Source organism: Zophobas morio, unplaced genomic scaffold (assembly GCF_036711695.1).
Source record: "Zophobas morio isolate AGI-343-1 ecotype UQ-CSIRO unplaced genomic scaffold, CSIRO_AGI_Zmor_V1 ptg000029l, whole genome shotgun sequence".
Taxonomy (NCBI): Eukaryota; Metazoa; Arthropoda; class Insecta; order Coleoptera; family Tenebrionidae; genus Zophobas; species Zophobas morio.
Window position 1 is genome coordinate 5,076,830 of NW_026972134.1, and position 19,108 is coordinate 5,095,937.

Below are 19,108 nucleotides of genomic sequence, written 5' to 3' on the forward strand. Positions count from 1 at the left end.
TTAATTTTGAATCTCCAAAACCGAATGCTTTGAAATCTTACAAACGTTTTAAAGTTATCGTCAGCATGGTAAACTTTTAATCAAAATTTGTCTGTTTCTCCCCTCCAAAAAATTGATGACGTCATCTCAAAATTTTACCGAATAAATCCTATTTAAAATGTGCAAAATGTGATGAGTCTATACTTGCGAGTTAACACTGTATTGATATTTTTTAGAATTGCTTATGCAGGATGACTAAAAGAAATAATGAATCAGTCAATTTATTTTATTGATTGAATCAGGAACGGTTCAATCCATATTCCCGAAAATTTGGAAATGCAGTACCTACTGTTGTTACTAGTACTGAACTACACCCATCCAAGTTGATACACGTATCCTTACAAAATTTTGTAGAGGAAAAACTCATTTGAAACATGCGTGTAACACTGTTCTTTACATTTACTTTAACATTACAACATATTATATTAACTTGTGGGGGTTTTCACAAAAATAAAATTCTCAAAATCAAATTTTATAATTTTTGGAAACAGAAGTTCTGTCGAAATAACCTTCACCAATTTTTTTATAATAATAAAGATTTTCTGCACTTCGCATCCTCATATTTTGCCAGTTTACATACCTACCAATTACAATAAATCATTTTCTTTTCATAATCAGGTGGTATAAGTTCTTGAAAGTACTAGGTTTTCTGTGGAAATAATGATTTTCTGACAAGTTGATTATGACAAACCAAATCTCCTCGAAAGCCTTTATCCTCACAACTTATCGGATATTTTCTACAGATGAGTTCGTTTCGTGCGACTTCCTGATTTCCTCTTAATGCTACGAGTCTCACGAAATACTTTTAGCACATATCTGAGTGTTACCTTCAGGAACACTAAGTAACATTACGGAATTTTTGCGAAATTTCAAAAACGGGGTCGGGCTTATTCTATCTTATGTAGGCAGTTACTGTGAGTTAACTTAGGTATATATTTCCTCTATTTAATCCCATAAGAATTTAATTTTTATTTTTGTCCCAGCTAAAGGAAAACTACAAAAAAATATGTAGTTTTAGCTCAAAATAGATTCGTATGCAAATGAAAATCGATAAGGAATCAGCGTTCTTTTTTTAATGCGGGATGTTTCAGTTTTCTTGTGGGGGTAAAAAATTATTCCATTCTAAAATAATACAGATCTAATCCAATAGTGCTTTATTTAGAGCTTGTGAAATATTACAGGTGTATCGTAGTATAAAAATTAAAATATGTATATATTACGTAAGTGCCTCTGAAATTCTATAAGCAAAAGTTTTTCTGATTTATATTTATTTATAATTATATAATTTCATTAAAAACCATAACAAGAGTAAGTCGGTGACTTAAAAAAAAACTCAAAAATGATCTAAGTAAAGTTGTTCTTGTACAAATACGTATGAAGGCAAAGGATGACACCTTTTTTTTTTTATTTATTTTTGGTAAAAATGAACCAAGCCATAATTGCTGGAAGAAATAGCTCCTATTTCCGGCACAAATGAACATTAATTTATTAATTATTATTGATTAAATAAATTCTCATAAATCATAAATCTTAGCAACGAAGCAGTTAAAGATAGACACTAAAAACATTTTTTGTGCGCATAGCCAACTACCTTCAAAAATATATTTTGAAAATTAATCATTATATATATTAAATTAATTATAATACTTACACAAATTGTGTTAAACACTGTACAAATTACAAAATTCTTTAAACTGGCAATCATTAATGCTAGGCTTCGTTTAAAGATACCCAGGTAACTTCATTTATATTCAAGTTGTCAGGAGTAAACTGAACCATGATTATTAGGTAAGATCCGATCCAGCCAACGACCTGTACCAAGATATTAGCTGAATTTAAACATACTTTAATTCAAATATTACACTAAGTAAACTGGAAGCGTTGACGGAAAACATGCCAAAAATTTGAACATCGAATTTATTTTTATCGATTAGCAAGAAGCACTCCGTAAACTACAAAAATTAAAAACAATTACAAAATTTTATAGTTTTGAATTGGAACTCACTTCGTTGTTGGAATAATTAAACCCAGCTTTATTTGATATTATTGTCGATACGAGGCTGAATATTTCCGAAATCTGTAAAGACAAAAATAAAAACAAGTCAATATTAAGTAAAATTACTAGTGGAATTAGAGTAAGATTCACCTTCTGATGAAGTTGATGGTGTGCCCAAACCACGGCAACTACAGCAACAACATGCAAAATTATAACATTAATGAAAATACAGTAGATAGTTATCCGAAATTTTCCTTTCACTGTTAGGAAAAGGTAATTGGTGACGGTAAAACAGCTCGTTGTATACAAAGCACAGATCTGGAGAGAAAATTTTGGTACGATCTTATTTGTTATATTGACGATTTCGATGTACAATTTGACAAAATTCTTCATAAATTTTAAGTTTCCGGCAGAATAAATTCTTTCGTTGAAATAATTATTCAAAAGAAGTACCAAAATAGAAAACCTTGCGTGCAAGAAGTACAAGAACATGACGATAAAGTACGAAGCGAAAAAGATCATGGCTAAAGGAATGTAATGGGAAAGCCAGTCGACAGGTGACGTCCACCTTTGAACAATAACGGACACTACGTATTCAAATATTGCGACATAAATAAACAAAAATAGAAATAAGAAAAATGAAATATAAAACACTTTAAGAATTTGCCTGTGATTTTGATAGAAACCTAGTTTTGTCACGTTCTTATCGAATCCTTCCAGATCATTTAAACACTCAAGGTGTTCCTTCGAATACCACCAGTTTGATAATATATTCGAGAAGAATGTGAACACGTATGTGGATGTTTGCAAATTAAGTATCACTATGTTTATTTGGCTCACATTTTTTTTGTAAGTTTCCAAAAATCGTAAAACCAGTGCCGTGAGGTATATTGCTACCAGAAGAAGAGTATAGACAATTAGTAGTCTATTGAATGAATTTGGGTTTTTTGCTGAATTAAAGGCAAAGAGTTTTGCCCAAATAAGAAAAGGGCGGTAGAAAGTGATTCCCATTTTACAGGACTACGAATGGATACGAAATATTTAGGTGGAGTAACTGTCGAAACATAAAACATTGACAAAAATTGGTCATATTTGAACAAAAAATCGTTGTTAGTGAGTTGTCGTCCTTGATCTATAATACATTCATTTCGAAGTAGAAAATAAGTGGATTCTAATTATTATTGTTGTTAAACTAAAATCGATAAATGCCAAACTTTCAAGAATTTTGTGAACACTTTTACTTCCCAACCGAAAGCTATAATATTAGATTGGATTTTTTTGGCAAAATTTTGAGATGACGTCATCAACGTTTTGAAATCTATATGTATTTAATATAATTTTTACTATTTATTTTATTTTACTGTAAAGGGCGAGAGAGTGTAATTAATAATTATTGAATTAAATTTTATTTAACTGTGCTGGATTTGATACTACTCATATAATAATTGATAGCGAATGCGAAAATATCTAAATGGAACGAACTGGAGCGGGTATTAAACATTTTTCACTAAAAGAAGGAAGAAGAAAAGAAGAATAACACCAACGAACAAGGCAACAAATCTGCTAATAAGAAGAACGGAAAAAAGAAAAAAAAAAGAAGAGCAAGAACAAAGAAGCGGAAAGGAAGGAAAGTACAAAACTGTTATTTTGGAATATATCGGAAATTTAGATAGAAATTAAATTTTGAGGAATATGTAAGAGAATTCGACGTGGTGGATTTGATGAAAACATAGAGGGCACAACAGGGGAAAAACAGCAACAACTCCCAAAAGAATTTGCATGGGCAGAAAAATAGAAAATGAAGCATGGGTGTATGAAACGAAAGAGAATCCCATCAGTTACCTTTGGAAGTGCAATGAAGAAGAAAGCAAAATAAGGGAAAAAGATGTGTGTGAAATAGCTTTGGAGGGGATAATAAAATATCAGAACAGAATAAACAGGACGGATTTTGTGGCAACAGACGACATAAACGAGATAGTGGAAGAACTCAGCCTAATGAAGTAATTGAAATACACAGCTTATAGAAGAGAAAGAACGTAAAGAACTGGAGAAAAACACGAAAACATTAAAGGATTGGAAAATAACCAAGAATTAGAAATAAGTACAGTATAAAGTGCGAAGAAAGAAAAAGGCAGAAACAAAAAGAGGAAGAAGACAAAATACGCGAGATTAGAACACAACAAGAAGAGATGATCTACATTAATGAAAAATTACAGGAATTACAGAAAGAGAAGAAACAATGGCAAAGGTGGTAAAAATATTAAACGCAATAGGAGCAGAGATTAACAGCGAGCAATACATCGATGAAACAATGAAAATAGGAAAATATAAATCAATGAGCACAAGACCCATAATGATGAAAATGACCACGGGAGAAAGCAAAATGGAAATACTGAGAAAAGCAAAAAAATTGAAGAGCACAAACACAGGGATTGACGAAGATTTTACTAAGAAAGTACAAGAAGAAAGAACAAACACATGAAATTACACAGGTGGAAAAAAGCAGAGAGAGAAAACGAGGAGTTTGGGAAAGATCACCAAAAGGAGACTCCCTTGATACACAACTCAGTAAAAGAACCAAGCCCAAAAACTAATAATAGTATTGGGTATGGGGAACAAAGGACACCACTTAGGCAAAGGACAGGAAAATATGACAAGGAAAAATAAATTTAACACAGAGGGTAAGAGAGAAAAATAATTTAGAAAAACAGGAAAACAAACGGGGAGCTCAAGAAGTGAAAGACAAGAAAAACCGTAAAAGAGAAAAGAAGGAAAAAGAAAGATTGGATAAGAAGGTATGGAAAATAAGGACTTGGAATATTAGAAGCATAACAGGAAAAGAAAGAGAATTAATTACCGAATTTGAGCAAGCGAACTTAGATATACTAGGCATAACCGACTCAAAAAAGAAAAAAAAACAAGGGATGATGGAAATGAAAGAGGAACACGTATTAATCTATAGTGGTGTAAATAAAGACATGAGGGCAAGAGAAGGAGTGGGATGTATTCTCAAGAAAGAGCATAGAAGGGTGGAGATTCATCTTAAAAGGAATATTACAAATAGTATAGCATATGGACCTACCGAGGACGAAAAAACTGAGAAAAAAGGGAGTTCTAGAATGAACTAACAGACATAGTGGAAAATTTGGTTGGGCGAACAATCATTTTGGGGGACCTAAATGGCAGGGTGGGAAGTAAAAATAACAGGACAATAGAAGTAATGGGAAGGTACGAGGAGGAACAAAAAATATGAACGGGAAAAGAATAATCAACTTCTGCGTGGGCAATAATTTTATAATTATAAATACCTTTTTTGAGCACAAGCAGATACACATGTACACACGAGAAGTACATAGTAGAAACGAAAAATCAATCATAGACTATATGTTAATAAACAGGGAACATAGGAACGAGGTACCTACTAGATGTTAGAGAGGGCCAGAAATAAGTAGCGACCATTATATGGTACTCGCAAAGTAAAAATCCAAAGAAAGGCAACAAAGCGTAAGACACAACAAAACAACAGCCCGAAAACACAAGAAGTGGTAGAAACATATAATCTGGCGACAAAAGAAGTGGCTGACAGATACAGGGAAAACTAGAGACAATAATAGCAGAAAAAGATGAAGCGTGGGAATTCAAAAAAAGTCATCCGAAATACAGCAAGCAAAGTGTATCGAATAACAAAAATAGATAAGAAGGAAAACAAACAAGCTGGTGGAATGAGGAAATAAAGAAACAAATAAAAGCAAAAAAGAAAAATTGGAGAAAGTATGTGAATAATAGCAACGAAGAAAATTATGATGAATATAAGGAGCAGAGAGGGATTCTAAAAAAGAATGTTATACAAGCAAAAGAATTAGAATGGATCAATTTTGGCAGAAAAATGGAAGAAGACAGCAAAAATAACCAAAAACTATTTTACAAGGTATTGAAAAACCCAAGGAAAGAAAGAGAGAACAATATAAACCAAATCAGAGATAAGAGTAGGATAATGATCAACGATGAAGACAAGAAAATGGACAGATGGAGATAATATTTTAAGGAACTACTAAACACAGAAAATGATGAAATGACATGTGGGTTACAAGAACACGAGGTTGTATATCTAAATGAGAGAGCAGAAGAAGAGAAGAGCAACGATCAAAAGGATGGGAGCAAAAACAACGGAAATGTTGACAAAATTGTACAACAAAGCGTTTCAAGAAGGCGAGGCACCGGATGATTGGCAAATCGGAGTAATAGCACCGACACACAAAAAGAGCGACAGCAGCAGATGCGAAAATTACAGGGGAATAACCTTGATAAGTATAGTGGCCAAAGTTTACGAGCGAATAATGGACAAGGAACTAAGAAAGATGCTAGAACATAATCTAGAGGAAGCGCAGAGTGGCTTTAGAAAGGGACGAAGCGCACAAGACCACATATTTTTTTTCCCTGAAAATGAAAGAATACTATAGGAAAAAGTGGCTGAAAACCAAGAATTATAAATTTTACAATGAATTTAGTCGTCCACGTAGCTTGACTAAGACTCTGATTTCTGATTCCTACAGATCTTACATAGTCAACATGGAGACTAACATTAAATCTAATCCTGCTGAGATATGGACATTTTTAAACAACAGACGAGGACATTCAAGAATTCCAAATACTCTACATGATGCGAAATTTGAGTACTCGGAGCCTTATTCCATCGTCAACGCTTTTGCTGACTCTTTTTTCAAGTTCGTTCTCATTAAATGATCCTATTCAAATAACTGATTCTGTAAATTCTACTGTTCCCTTCGGTTTTCCTTTGATCTGTGAAGACGATCTTACATCTGTAATGGCACGGTTCTCAAATAAGTGTACTTCAGGTGATGACTTAATACCTTCGTTCCTTATACGTGATTGCAGGTTGGTTTTTGCTAAACCGCTATCTATTTTATTTAATCTTGCTATAAAAACTTGTACCTTTCCGAGTCTCTGGAAACGTGCCCGTATTTCTCCTGTGTTCAAAAATGGTGATAAATCATGCATTCCAAATTATAGACCAGTGTGTATTTTGTCCAATTTTGGAAAAGTTTTCGAAAAGGTTCTTTATCAGGTGATTTACAATAAAGTGAAGAGTTACATTTCGCCTTACCAACATGGCTTTGTCTCTGGAAGATCCACTGACACCAATCTTTCAACCATTGCACAATATCTAGCCGAGGAGGTTGATAACCGTGGAAGAGTGGATGTAATTTATACAGACTTATCGAAAGCTTTTGATAAGATTCAACATAACATTCTAATACAGAAGCTTAATAACTTTGGTTTGAACACCGATGCTTTAGCTTTAATTGAGTCTTATTTAAGTAGCAGAGAGTTTGTTATGTTTATTACAATGGTTTTACTTCTAGAGAATTTATTGCTACATCAGGGGTTCCCCAAGGATCCCATCTCGGTCCATTATTATTTGTTTTATTCATAAACGACTTGCTGCTTTCACTATCTTGTCCAGTCTTAGCTTATGCTGATGACATTAAATTATATATGTTAATCAATTCTTACAACGAAGTTCTTTTATTGCAAAGTAACTTAAACGTATTGACACAATGGTGTATGACCCATAAACTCATTCTTAATAAGCAAAAATGCTTTTTTGTTACTTTCACCAGAACTCATTCTCCTTTACCGACGCAGTATATGATTGACGGTTATCTTCTTGATAAGAAGGATTGTATGAAAGATCTTGGTGTTGTTTTTGATTCAACGTTGACATTTGTTGAGCACCTTAATTGTGTTTGCTCTTCTGCGTCTAAGTCCTTGGGCTTTGTCATGCGCACTTGTCGCAACTTTAGTGACTTAAACTTAATGAAGCAGCTCTTTTATTCCTATGTTTTAAGTAAAATGGAATATGTCATACTAGTATGGAACCCCATATACGCATCTCACGCACTCATGTTAGACAAAATTTATCGTCGTTTCTTGAAGTACTTATCGTACAGAATCGATGGTGCTTATCCAGAAAGAGGAACTAGTTCAATTGAACTGCTTGAACGTCATCATTTGCCGTCATTAGGAGAAAGAAGAACTCAACGTGCTGCATTATTTTTGTCTAAACTAGTGCATTATCAAATTGACTGCGAATTTCTTTTGAGCAAGGTACCTTTCAATGTTCCTCGTCTTACGTCAAGATCGGCATCCAATTTCCGCTTACCAACTCCACGTACAAATGTACTGCGCAGAGCACCGATATTTTTTATGTGTAAAGCTGCTGATGTTATATATGATGACTTGTTTGTTTAAATATATGTTATATTTTTGTTACATGTTTGTCCTATAATAGGTTACTGTTGGACAAATAAAGATTACTATTATTATTATTATTAATATTATTATTATTATATTTACGATCAAACAATTGATAGAAAAAAGTAGGGAAAAAAGGATTTTTGGATCTGACAAAGGCGTTCGATAGCGTATCTAGACGAATAATAATTTGGCAGAGTTTAGAGAGGAGACAAGTCATTGGCAAATTCCTACAGGGAATACGAGCCTATACAGCAAAACGTGGAACTATGAGAAAACAGAGAACAAACAATCGAAAAAATTTTGAGTGGAAGAAGGACTTAGACAAGGTGGGGTGCTCAGCCCAACGCTGTTTGTCATGATCATAGACGACATCATGAAAGAAGGGAAAATGTTAGTGAAGAAAATGTACCTATGTGGGGCACAGAAAACTACAACCAATGTGGCTAACCGAATGCGCTTTCGTCGATGACATCACACTATGTGCGGCAAAAGAAAAAGATCTGCAGCAAAACTTCGAGATATGGAAAGAACAACTAATGAAACGAGGAATGAAGATACATATTGACAAAACTAAGGCGATGGTGATAGCAAATGATCGAAAAAGCATAAACATAGAAATAAATGGAGAGAAGGTCGAGTAAGTAAAAGAGATTAAGTATTTAGGCCCAATGATACGAAATGAAGGGGACCTGACGAAAGAAATTGAGAAGAGAATAAGCAGCGCAACGAGATTGTATCTCGCGCTAACAAAATCGATTATAGGAAGAAAGGAAGTAAGCAGGAAAACAAAGATGACGATATTTAAGACAATATACCGACCTACATTAATACATGGAAGTGAGAGCTGGGTGTTAAATGATCCGCTGAGGAGCAGAATGCAGGTGATAGAGATGAAATATTTAAGAAGAGTGCAAGGACTAACACGAAGAGATGAGATACCAAACGAAATAATAAGAAAAGAACTCGAAATAGACCCAGTACTACAAGTAATTGAAAATCAACGGCTAAAATGGTTTGGATACTTGATAAGAATGAGCGAACAACGGCCAACGAAAAGAGTATGGGAACCAAGAATTATAAGTAATAGGAAACGAGATAGACCAAAACTTACATGTAACGACGAAATGGCAAAGATACTGAGGAAAAGGAACCAAGAATGGGACAGGGCGAAATCTATAGGGAAAAACAAAAGAGAATGGAATAAAATGGTATATTGGGACGCATGAAGAAGTATGATTTTATAGCTAAAAATGAAGTTTACTCGAATTGTATATTGATTTTACCTTACCCCTACGGGTAGAAAGGTTTTGGATTATATATATATTATATATAGGAATTACAGAAGAGATAAGGACGAGCAATGCAGGAAACATTTTGGAACTGCAAGAAGCGAATGAGAAAACTTACTCTGAAAAATGAAAGGGGAAAGAAGAGTCAGTAGAGAAAAAATAACAGACAAATAGAATACCTGAAAAAAGATAAAGCACCGGGAGGAGACGGGATAGCAAATGAAGCATGGGTGTATTAAACGAAAGTGGTCAGAAAGAGGATGTCTGAAACAATGGTTGAGGATTGAAATGGAGGAAAAGGATATTTTGCCAAATCAACAAGCGGGTTTTAGAAGAGGTAGGGGTACTATAGACAATGTATTGCCTCATATAATAATATTAATAGTAGTAATAATATTAAGACTTTATTGCCCAACAGATTATTATCCAATGACAGAACAATATATTATAATTAAATTAAGATACAATTCAAAGAAAAGAAAAAATTATACATAATTAAAGAAATAATTACAAAAATTACAAAATACAGTGCACTACTCTCTAAATCTGAACCCTAAATATAAAATAAAAATTGAGTAATATAATGTTATATTCCTTTAAACAGTACAGTTCACATCACTAAAGTTGCGTAAAATTGCACTAATACTTGAAACAAATATGTCTGTATAATAGTGAATTTAACCCTAAATTAGTCCTAAAATGGGGCAATTTGAACGGATCTGAATTTCTACTTTCAGGCCTAGGGATGTTAAACGATAATTGACACAATAAATCATTGCAGTCAGTGGGGCCCGCTAAAAGATTTTTCAAAAAAATTACACCAGCAGTATTACGTCTGGAGCGAAGGGACCCAGTATGATATTCCGAGAGCAACAGTTGTTGTGAATATCCATTTGGGGGATACACAGCGTGAGTTCGAAAATACAAAAATACTTTAAAAAGCGTCGCTGCACAGATTCTAAATTGACTGACTGATAATTGTAGAATGACGACCATATAATGGATGTGTATTCAAGTTTGGAGCGAACCAATGAATAAAATAATACGTAAGAGCTTTAGGATCAGTGAATGATTTTGTATTTCGAATTAAGAAACCTAATACTTTAAGAGACGATGTAACAACATGATTCATATGGTCATTAAAACTTAGTTTCATGTCAAATATTACTCCAACATCCCTTGCAAAGTCAGACCTATTGAGGTTTGTGTCACATATTAAGTAATCAAAATGTAGTACGTTGAGTTTGCGAGAATACGAAACTATATGACATTTATCTCTGTTTAATAGAAGATCATTATTATCACCCCGTCTACTAACTCTGTTAAGATCTTCCTGCAATAGTCGACAATCTTCTTCACAATTAATCCCTCGATTTAACTCACGGCATCAGGAGGTTTTTAAAACTCGTCGCTGTATGACCAATCTTGGAAGGAAGTGTCCACTGTTTGTGAGTTGTAAAAATTTCAATTATGTCTCTTATGGATGTGACATGTTTTATGACAGTTTGGCTCGCATTTGTGCCACTGCTCCTAACATCTTGTGTCAGGTTTTTTTCTGTAATTGCTATCCCTTTGACTACAATCCGTAATAATTATTTGTTATGTTTGGTCATTTATGTCTTTCTTAATATTCTTTCAGAGAGAATATCTATTAAGATTATAGTTGTCCAATAATTAACTGGTATATGTTTAAATAGTAACTTTGTAGAATTAAATATTCGGTATAATAGTAGTTCTAATTGAATAATTCAACTGTTGGTTATATTATAATAATTTTATTGGTTTATGGTTGACTTAATTTGTCTAACTATATCATATTCTCAGTTTTTGTTTCGTCTTTTGGTCTCCGTAATTGGGCTTTTGTCTGTTGGGGCTGTAGTTTAATAATAATAATAAATTTGTAAAGCTTTAAATCATCTGCGTATAAAAGACAGTGAGAGTTAGAGACATGAGCAGTAGTATCACCTACGTAAAGAAGGAAGAGAAGTGGACCCAAGTTTGAACCCTGGGGCACACCTGATGACTGTAAATAATTAGTAGACTTACAGTTATTATAGACAACACTCAACATTCTATCATGTAAGTACGAAGTAAATAAAGATAAGACAGGAGTAGAAAAACCAAATTGATGTAGTTTACACAGAAGATTAATGTGATTTATGCGACCAAATGCTTTTGATATATCGGTGTAAATTACATCGACCTGTAAATTATTATCCAAACAATTTGATAAATACATAAATACTGTGTGCTGCAAGTGGGGTTACTGATTGTTGAACGGCCACGGATAAAAGCATGCTGTTTGACTGACAATAAGTTTTTTACGCAAAGATATATGGAACTGTAAATTACACTTTTTGCAAAATTTGACAATATTGAGATGGGGCTGTAATTACGTATATTCGATGATTCACCCGATTTAAGAACTGGCCAATTCTTGCAAGTTTCCAAACATCCGGAAATGTACTAGTTTGAATACACTTGTTGAAAATAAGGGTTAGAGGCGCAAGTAGCGCATTGGAGCAGTCACTAATAAGAAATGCAGGAACACAGTCCAAGCCAGCACTCATGTTGGGTTTTAATTTTTTTATAGCTGAGTTAACTTCTTCTTCAGATATAGTAGTAAGATTTATAGATGGCCAGTTAGTTGATGTTGTAAAAGGATCAGCAGTAGGAATAGACGATGAAATGAAAACGCTGGAGAAGAAGTTTTTGAATACTTCGACAATTTGTTTGGGGGTCGACAGATCTGTTTCATCAAACTGCATTCTACAGGGAATTCGTGTTCGCCCTTTTTTGTCATAAAAGAATTTCCAAAATTCCTTAGGATTATGTGGCTGCACCTGATTCAGATAAGATTTATAATCTCTATTAACCAAAACTTTAACATTTCTACGAATGTTAGAGAACTCATAATAATGAAATTGAGATTTAGTTATTTTAAATTTACGATGAATTATGATTTTTTCTTTAATTTTTCGTTTAAGTTCAGGTGGGTACCATTTGGGAAAACAATGTGTCACATAACATGTTGACATTTTGTCTTTCATCTAAAAAATCCTAGTTAGTGAAATGTATATCACGATAAAGAGAGATGAAGTCTGCTTTTTTAAAATTCTACATCTTGGTTCTGATAAAAATGGGTAGTTTGGATGAGCTACATGATCAATTAAGGGTGAGATATTTAATGCAGGGTGGTATGGATCTGGATGTACTAGTGGATCATTATCTTTTGTAACGGCGCATTTATTTAAGACAGGGTCGTGAAAAACTAGGTCTATACGTCGGTTGTCACAATTTTTTATGTTATTAACTTGGCTTAAATTTAAGAATGATATACTCTGTCTCAATAATCTAGTTTTCATATCATTTAATGATTGCTCTAGAAAATGCGGAACGTTAAAATCACCAACTATGATTGAATTCTTATTTACTGAAAGGAATTGCTCAAAGATTTCCAGAAACAGCTGGAACATATCTGACTTAATTTTTGGAGGGATATACAAATTTACAATAATCAAAGATCGATTGAAGCACAGAAATTTGCAACAAACTATGTCAACATTTGGAACAGTAGTATCGTAAAAATGGTGATGTCCATACTATAAGCAGAAAACTTTGCATTGACGGCTATGAGAACACCTCCACCTTTGGAACAATTTGTTAAACTTTTGTTTCTATCACTCCTGAACACTGTGAAAAAATCTGGAAATAACTGAAATATTAGGAAAGAATAAATGGATTTTAGATTTCATACCATGCGTGTTTTGAGAATAAATTTTGTTATCATTGGATTGTTGTTGGGCAAGGTTAGTTTAAATCACTGTTACCATTAAAAGAAGATTTAGGACTATCTTGAACAATTCGGGGGACACCATTTAAATATTTATATATTAGTTCCTTTAGAAATAAATTTTGAGCATAGGTTTTGTCATCACGTATAACAACTTTTTGAAATGATGTATTTTTCAGAACTTTTTGCTTTATCAAAACAGACTTAGCAAGATCCGGTGAATTAAGTTTTACTTTTAACAACCGAGGACGACCTGTAAAGGCCGAAATAGACAGGTTCAAGTTTCTAAAAACGCTGATCTACAGATGTTTTCACATCGGAAATAAGTTTTTTAACTTCATTAAATCCTGAAAGTGTGACGTTGCATCTGTTGTCAGAATGAATGGTTCGTGTGGTAGAAACTTGATTGCGCGATAATCTGAGGCAGACATAATCTAAAGATAGTTGCATGAAATAAAGTGGGTGTTTTTATGCTGCAAAAACTCAACAATAGAACAAGAAATAAAGATAGACGGTAGTAGGATGTATGCAATCTTTGTGGACCTCAAGCTAGTGTTCCATATGGTAGATAGGGAAGAATGTGGGGACAATTATGAGAACTGAAAGGAATACGTGAACAATTAGAAAGCAAGATAGAAGAAATCTATGTGGAAATGGATTTCAAGGTAAGAGTAAATGAGTGTGAAGTTTTTTATACATGCAAAGGAGTAAGTTAGGGATGCCCACCGAGTCCTAGCCTATTTGAGGCTTATATAGGAAATACAGAGAAAAAAAAAAAAAATGCAGACGAGAAAAATTGTGGTGTCTGACGTGGCGTATGCTGACGACCTGGTGATCATAGAAAATAAGAAGGAATGACAGAAATGATGAGTAACTTGGTAAGACATATGGAAAGGAAAAAGGTAGAACTGAATGAGTAATATTAACTCTAACAGAAGCTACTTAAGTTAATTGGCCGGAAAGGCTAATAAGGCAACCAGTATCGTTTAGGGTATCGATGCGAGAAAGTTTGGACCTTCTACGAAGAGAAGGATAATGATGTTTTATAGTCTGTAAAGAGTATGGACTGGAAGTGTAGAGTGTAGGGATGGAGAAAATGTTATGAGTTATAGAGGGTGCAAGTAAACTATTTGAAGTGGGTATTAGGACTAAATAGACAAACACTAAACAAGTTGTATTTTTTTTTAGTGAAGTAACATCGCTTGCATTCTTCCAAAGCATTGATGCGTGTTTTTTTTTTCAATTGTATCTGGGGATTAAGCCCATACTCACTTTCAAATGATTAGTGTTAAAAAAATGTCCCGATGGGTAGGATAAAATTACTTTATTTATTTATTAGATTTGGCGTTTATTCCATCTTCATTACACCAGTATTAATGTCTTAACTGTAGGGTTACTTCTAATTAAATAATGGTGTGCATATAATTTTCAAACTTGTTCCAGTGTAGTCAGTTAAATTACCACGTTACTTACAACATAAGTGCGTTATCAATAACTACATTACTTACTTGACCTAGCTTTAACAAGAACTAAATATTAAATAATCTCGGTCTGACAGCAGTACATTTGTATTGCTTGCATTATTTTATTGTTTCAGTTTTATTATAAAATTATTAAAACATAACTGGCTGTAGGATTTCAAAGGCTTGTAAAATAAGAATAACATTTCAACCTTTTGATAAAACCTAAATATTTCGATCCAGTTTACAAGATAAGTAACATTAATATCATTAATATTTTGACTAAAACATTTATTAGGAAAATACGTTGTTGAAAAAAGTTCAAAGTATTTGATTTTTGCAAATTGGAACGATGTGCATTAGAGATCTGTTATACTGTTTGAACACTGTGATAGGCTACAAGCGTTATCTCAGCCCAAGTTTCATTTGAAAATGGAAACTAATTACTGAGTACCTACAACAATAAAGGGAAAATAAAAATAATGATACATTACAAAATCTTGTAAGTCTAACCTGGTGGTGCCAGTTGCCATGTGACTTCGTTTATAACTAAATTGTCTGGGGTAAACTGAACCATAACTATCAGATAAGATCCAATCCAAGTGACCATCTGTAATAAAAAAGATATAGATCACCAACGAGTGATCAATGAACACTTTTCTAAACCAGTAGTAGAAAAGGTTCACTTTTCGTTTCTGATGAAACCAAACAGTTTCATTTTGTTGACCACGAATTGTAGTTTTCAAAAATACATCTGCTATGTAAATTTGTCGTGGTTTACAATAGTAAAAAATAAATGTTTAACTTATCTCCCCAAATTATTTTATAAACGCATAAATACTGATTTTCTTTCATAAACTATATTACATATGAACTAAATTATCAAAACGACTTTTTTTTAATTTTATACATTCATCACCACGTTGCAAATCCTATTCTCATAAACATCTTTTCATATTATTCAACTTACGTTAAACAGACTGCCTGGAGTTACTGCGAACATTCCAAATACTTGAACATCAAATTTATTTTTATCGATCAATAACAATCCCTGGGTAAGCTACAAACATAAAACTCGAGTGAAAAAAAAATGTGAACAAATTCTTACATCATTGTCCGAGTGACGAATTTCACCTTTATTTGAAATGATCTTTGAAATCAAGTCATTGATTTCCCCAATCTAAAAAAAAAAAATGTGTGGTACTAATTTCATTAATTGAAAACACTCTTACTTTAAGGTGGATCTGAAAATGTATCCAAACGACCGCACATACTTCAATCGTATGTAGACAGACAACGTTAAACAAAATCAGTTGATGCAAAAAGCGAAATTTACCTTTCACTAATAAAAATAGTTTATTGGTGATGGTAACTGCAGTCACAATTAATAGTGCACAAATTTGTAAAGAAAATTTTGAAGCCATATCGTTGGTGATGTTAGTAATGTCAACATACACCGGAACGAATCTTCTAATGACTTTAAGACTTTCGGGCGAGTAACGGTCGGTTGTGCCCTCTTTCGTTAAAACATGCACCAAACCTTTATATCGTTCTAGTAGAAAATACAAAGAAATAACGATAAAATAAGACCCCAAAAACATTACAGTAAAGGGAACGTAATACGTAAGCCAGTGGATTGTCGACGAAGTATTCACAACAACTGTAACAACATATTCTGTTATCGCAATGTAAAGAAAAGCAATCAAGGATAACAGAAAAGAAACATAAAAGACATTTATCAATTTTCTGTGGTTAGGATAAAAACCTAATTTTGAGAGGTTTTTGTCAAATCCAGCGAGGTTTTTAAAACATTTGAGAACTTTTTTCGATTGCCACCAGTTTGATATCATGTTTGCGAAAAACGTAAATACATAGGCGAATATTTGAAAGCTGAAGACTACGTTGTTCATTTCATTTAGTGTCGTCGCACGCTGTTCGATTATCTCTAAACATACTATAGTAATGTAAGCTGCCACTAACAAAAAGCTGTAAAGGATCAGTAATTTACTAAAAGTTTTTGGGCTTCTGGCGGAATTTAGAGCGAACAGTTTTGCCCAAAATAAAAACGATTCTTCTGAATTGATTATTTCCATCTTGCAAGTTGTGCTGATCTAAACTGAATATAAGTCGTTGTTACGAAGCATACGGTAATCAGTATATGGTATAATTGAAATTTCTGTTACGAAGGCAACGTATTTCGAAATATTTGATTAAATGAGTTAGTTATGAAATGTATCAAAAATGCGACTAATAACTAAATATAGTTACGTGTTCCGAAGTTGTGAAAGTTCGTAATGTTTCTTCTCTTATTACATAATTATATCATAATTTAACATTCAGATCAATATTGGTGTTATTTAGGCAGGGTTTGACTTGCCCTTGAGACACAACCAATTTCTTGATAAAGATTTTTAAGTATTGAAGAAGACATTTTTTAGAACTGATTAAAGTTTTCAAATTAATAATTTTTCATAATTATTAGTGATGAAATATTTTAAGTTCTGTAATTACGAAGACAAAGTTAACTGGTGTTTTAAATAAAGCCAGTTTCTTAGTCTCATTTTATGTAACTTTTTGAAAACATCTAAAAGGATACAATTCGATTTTTAAGATTTTACAATTTATTTTGAAATTTTGTACACATTCTTATTAAAAATATACTACGACCTTCCATACAAAGTACTTGTATATTCTATTTGTGCTTTATATACAGTTTTCACGCGTTTGTTTAGATGTACGAGGATGGTCTGAGAAATTCTCGGCCTCAGTCATAAAAAATGAATCTATCACCTTGATTTTTTTTTCCCAAATAGGCACATGTATTATAAGCTTACATTAACAATTGCTAAAGATTCTGTCAAAAACTTTTCTTCAAATCCATTTTTGAAAGCTGCGTGTTATGGACATTCCGCAAAATGGAGAAAATTGAGTATCGGGCTGTAATTAGTTTTTTTGTTAAAGATGGTTAACACCGACCGAAATTCATACAAAGTTTTTAAAGGTGTATGGGGACTCTTCACCTTCATTTTGAACCATTAAGAAATGGGCTGCCGAATTTAAGCGTAGCCGTAGAAGCACTGAAGGTGACCCACGTGAGGGACGATAAAAAACTGCGACAACATCGGAAATCGTTCGAAAAGTACATGACACGGTATTATCTGATCGACGAGTAAAGTTCGTGAAATAGCTGAGACTACTGGCATCTCGAAAGAACGGGTAGATCACATTTTGCACCAAGAACTGGATATTAAAAAGCCCTGTGGAAGATGAGTGCCGCGTTTTTTAACGGTGGATCAAAAACGGATCCGCATGCAAATTTCGGAACACTGTTTAGATCGTTTTAAAGCAAATACAGCTGATTTTGTGCGACGATTTGTAACCATGGCTGAAACTTGGGTTCACCATTTTACCCCATATTCAAAACAACAATCTAAACATTGGACAGAAGCTGGTTATCCAGCGCCAAAGAAGGCAAAGTCCGTTGCATAGTCCGGAAAGGTTATGGCATTGGTTTTTTGGGACGCTAAAGGAATTTTACTTATTGATTATCTGGAACAAGGTAATACATAACGCGGGAATATTATACTAATCTACTAGATAGATTAGGTAAAAGAAATCGAGAAAAAAGGCCTGGTTTACAGAAAAAAAAAATCATTTTTCATCAAGACAATCCACCTGTGCACAAAAATGTTATTGCAATGGGAAATTTGAGAGATTTAAAGTACGATTTGTTGGAACATGCGCCTTATTCACCAGATTTGGCTCTCTCGGACTTCCATCTATTCCTAGAACTCAAAAAATTCCTAGGTGGACAGCGTTTAGGGTCTAATTTTGAAGCTATCGAAGCTGTAGAGGCTTATTTTGCAGACCTTTCAAAAAACCATTGTAGGGAGGGTATAATCGCATCGGAGCATCGGTAGTCCAAGTGTAGTAGACTCCAGGGAGATTATGTAGAAAATTAAAAATAGTGTCAAACTTATAAATGTGTTCTTTCATTGACAGGCCGCGAATTTCTCAGACCATCCTCGTACTAGACAATCCCAACGTGGTTAGTGAAACGCGTTGAAAATTTTTTTCTTTGTTTTGGAAAACAAACATAGCCTATTTGTAAAAATTTCATTCTTTTTCGATAATTCGTGTGCGTATGCAAAAGGTGCTTTCTGATTTCGGGATTTTGAGTTTACATAAAGACCTACAGAAAAAAATTAATGAAAACGTCGTTACGCACCGAAAAGAAATTTTATAATCAAGG

The 19,108-nt window shown here is 33.4% G+C and overlaps 2 protein-coding genes across 2 annotated transcripts; both read left to right on the plus strand.

Moving 5' to 3' along the window:
- Positions 1–4,274: 4,274 nt before the first annotated feature.
- On the plus strand, positions 4,275–5,163 carry LOC135137312 (uncharacterized). Its single transcript, XM_064066933.1, has 2 exons — positions 4,275–4,490; positions 4,714–5,163. Exons 1-2 carry the CDS (start codon positions 4,275–4,277, stop codon positions 5,161–5,163), a joined length of 666 nt encoding a protein of 221 aa, XP_063923003.1.
- A 3,819-nt stretch (positions 5,164–8,982) lies between these two features.
- Positions 8,983–9,540, plus strand: LOC135137313 (uncharacterized). Its single transcript, XM_064066934.1, has one exon. It carries the CDS (start codon positions 8,983–8,985, stop codon positions 9,538–9,540), a length of 558 nt encoding a protein of 185 aa, XP_063923004.1.
- Positions 9,541–19,108: the final 9,568 nt, after the last annotated feature.

Bases quoted from the DNA above. Each gene is read 5' to 3' on its own strand.
- LOC135137312 (XM_064066933.1), top strand. From the start codon at position 4,275: ATGGCAAAGGTGGTAAAAATATTAAACGCAATAGGAGCAGAGATTAAC. The intron at 4,491-4,713 runs GTACAAGAAGAA...AATTTAACACAG, and splicing joins ACGAAGATTTTACTAAGAAA to AGGGTAAGAGAGAAAAATAA.
- LOC135137313 (XM_064066934.1), top strand. From the start codon at position 8,983: ATGATACGAAATGAAGGGGACCTGACGAAAGAAATTGAGAAGAGAATA.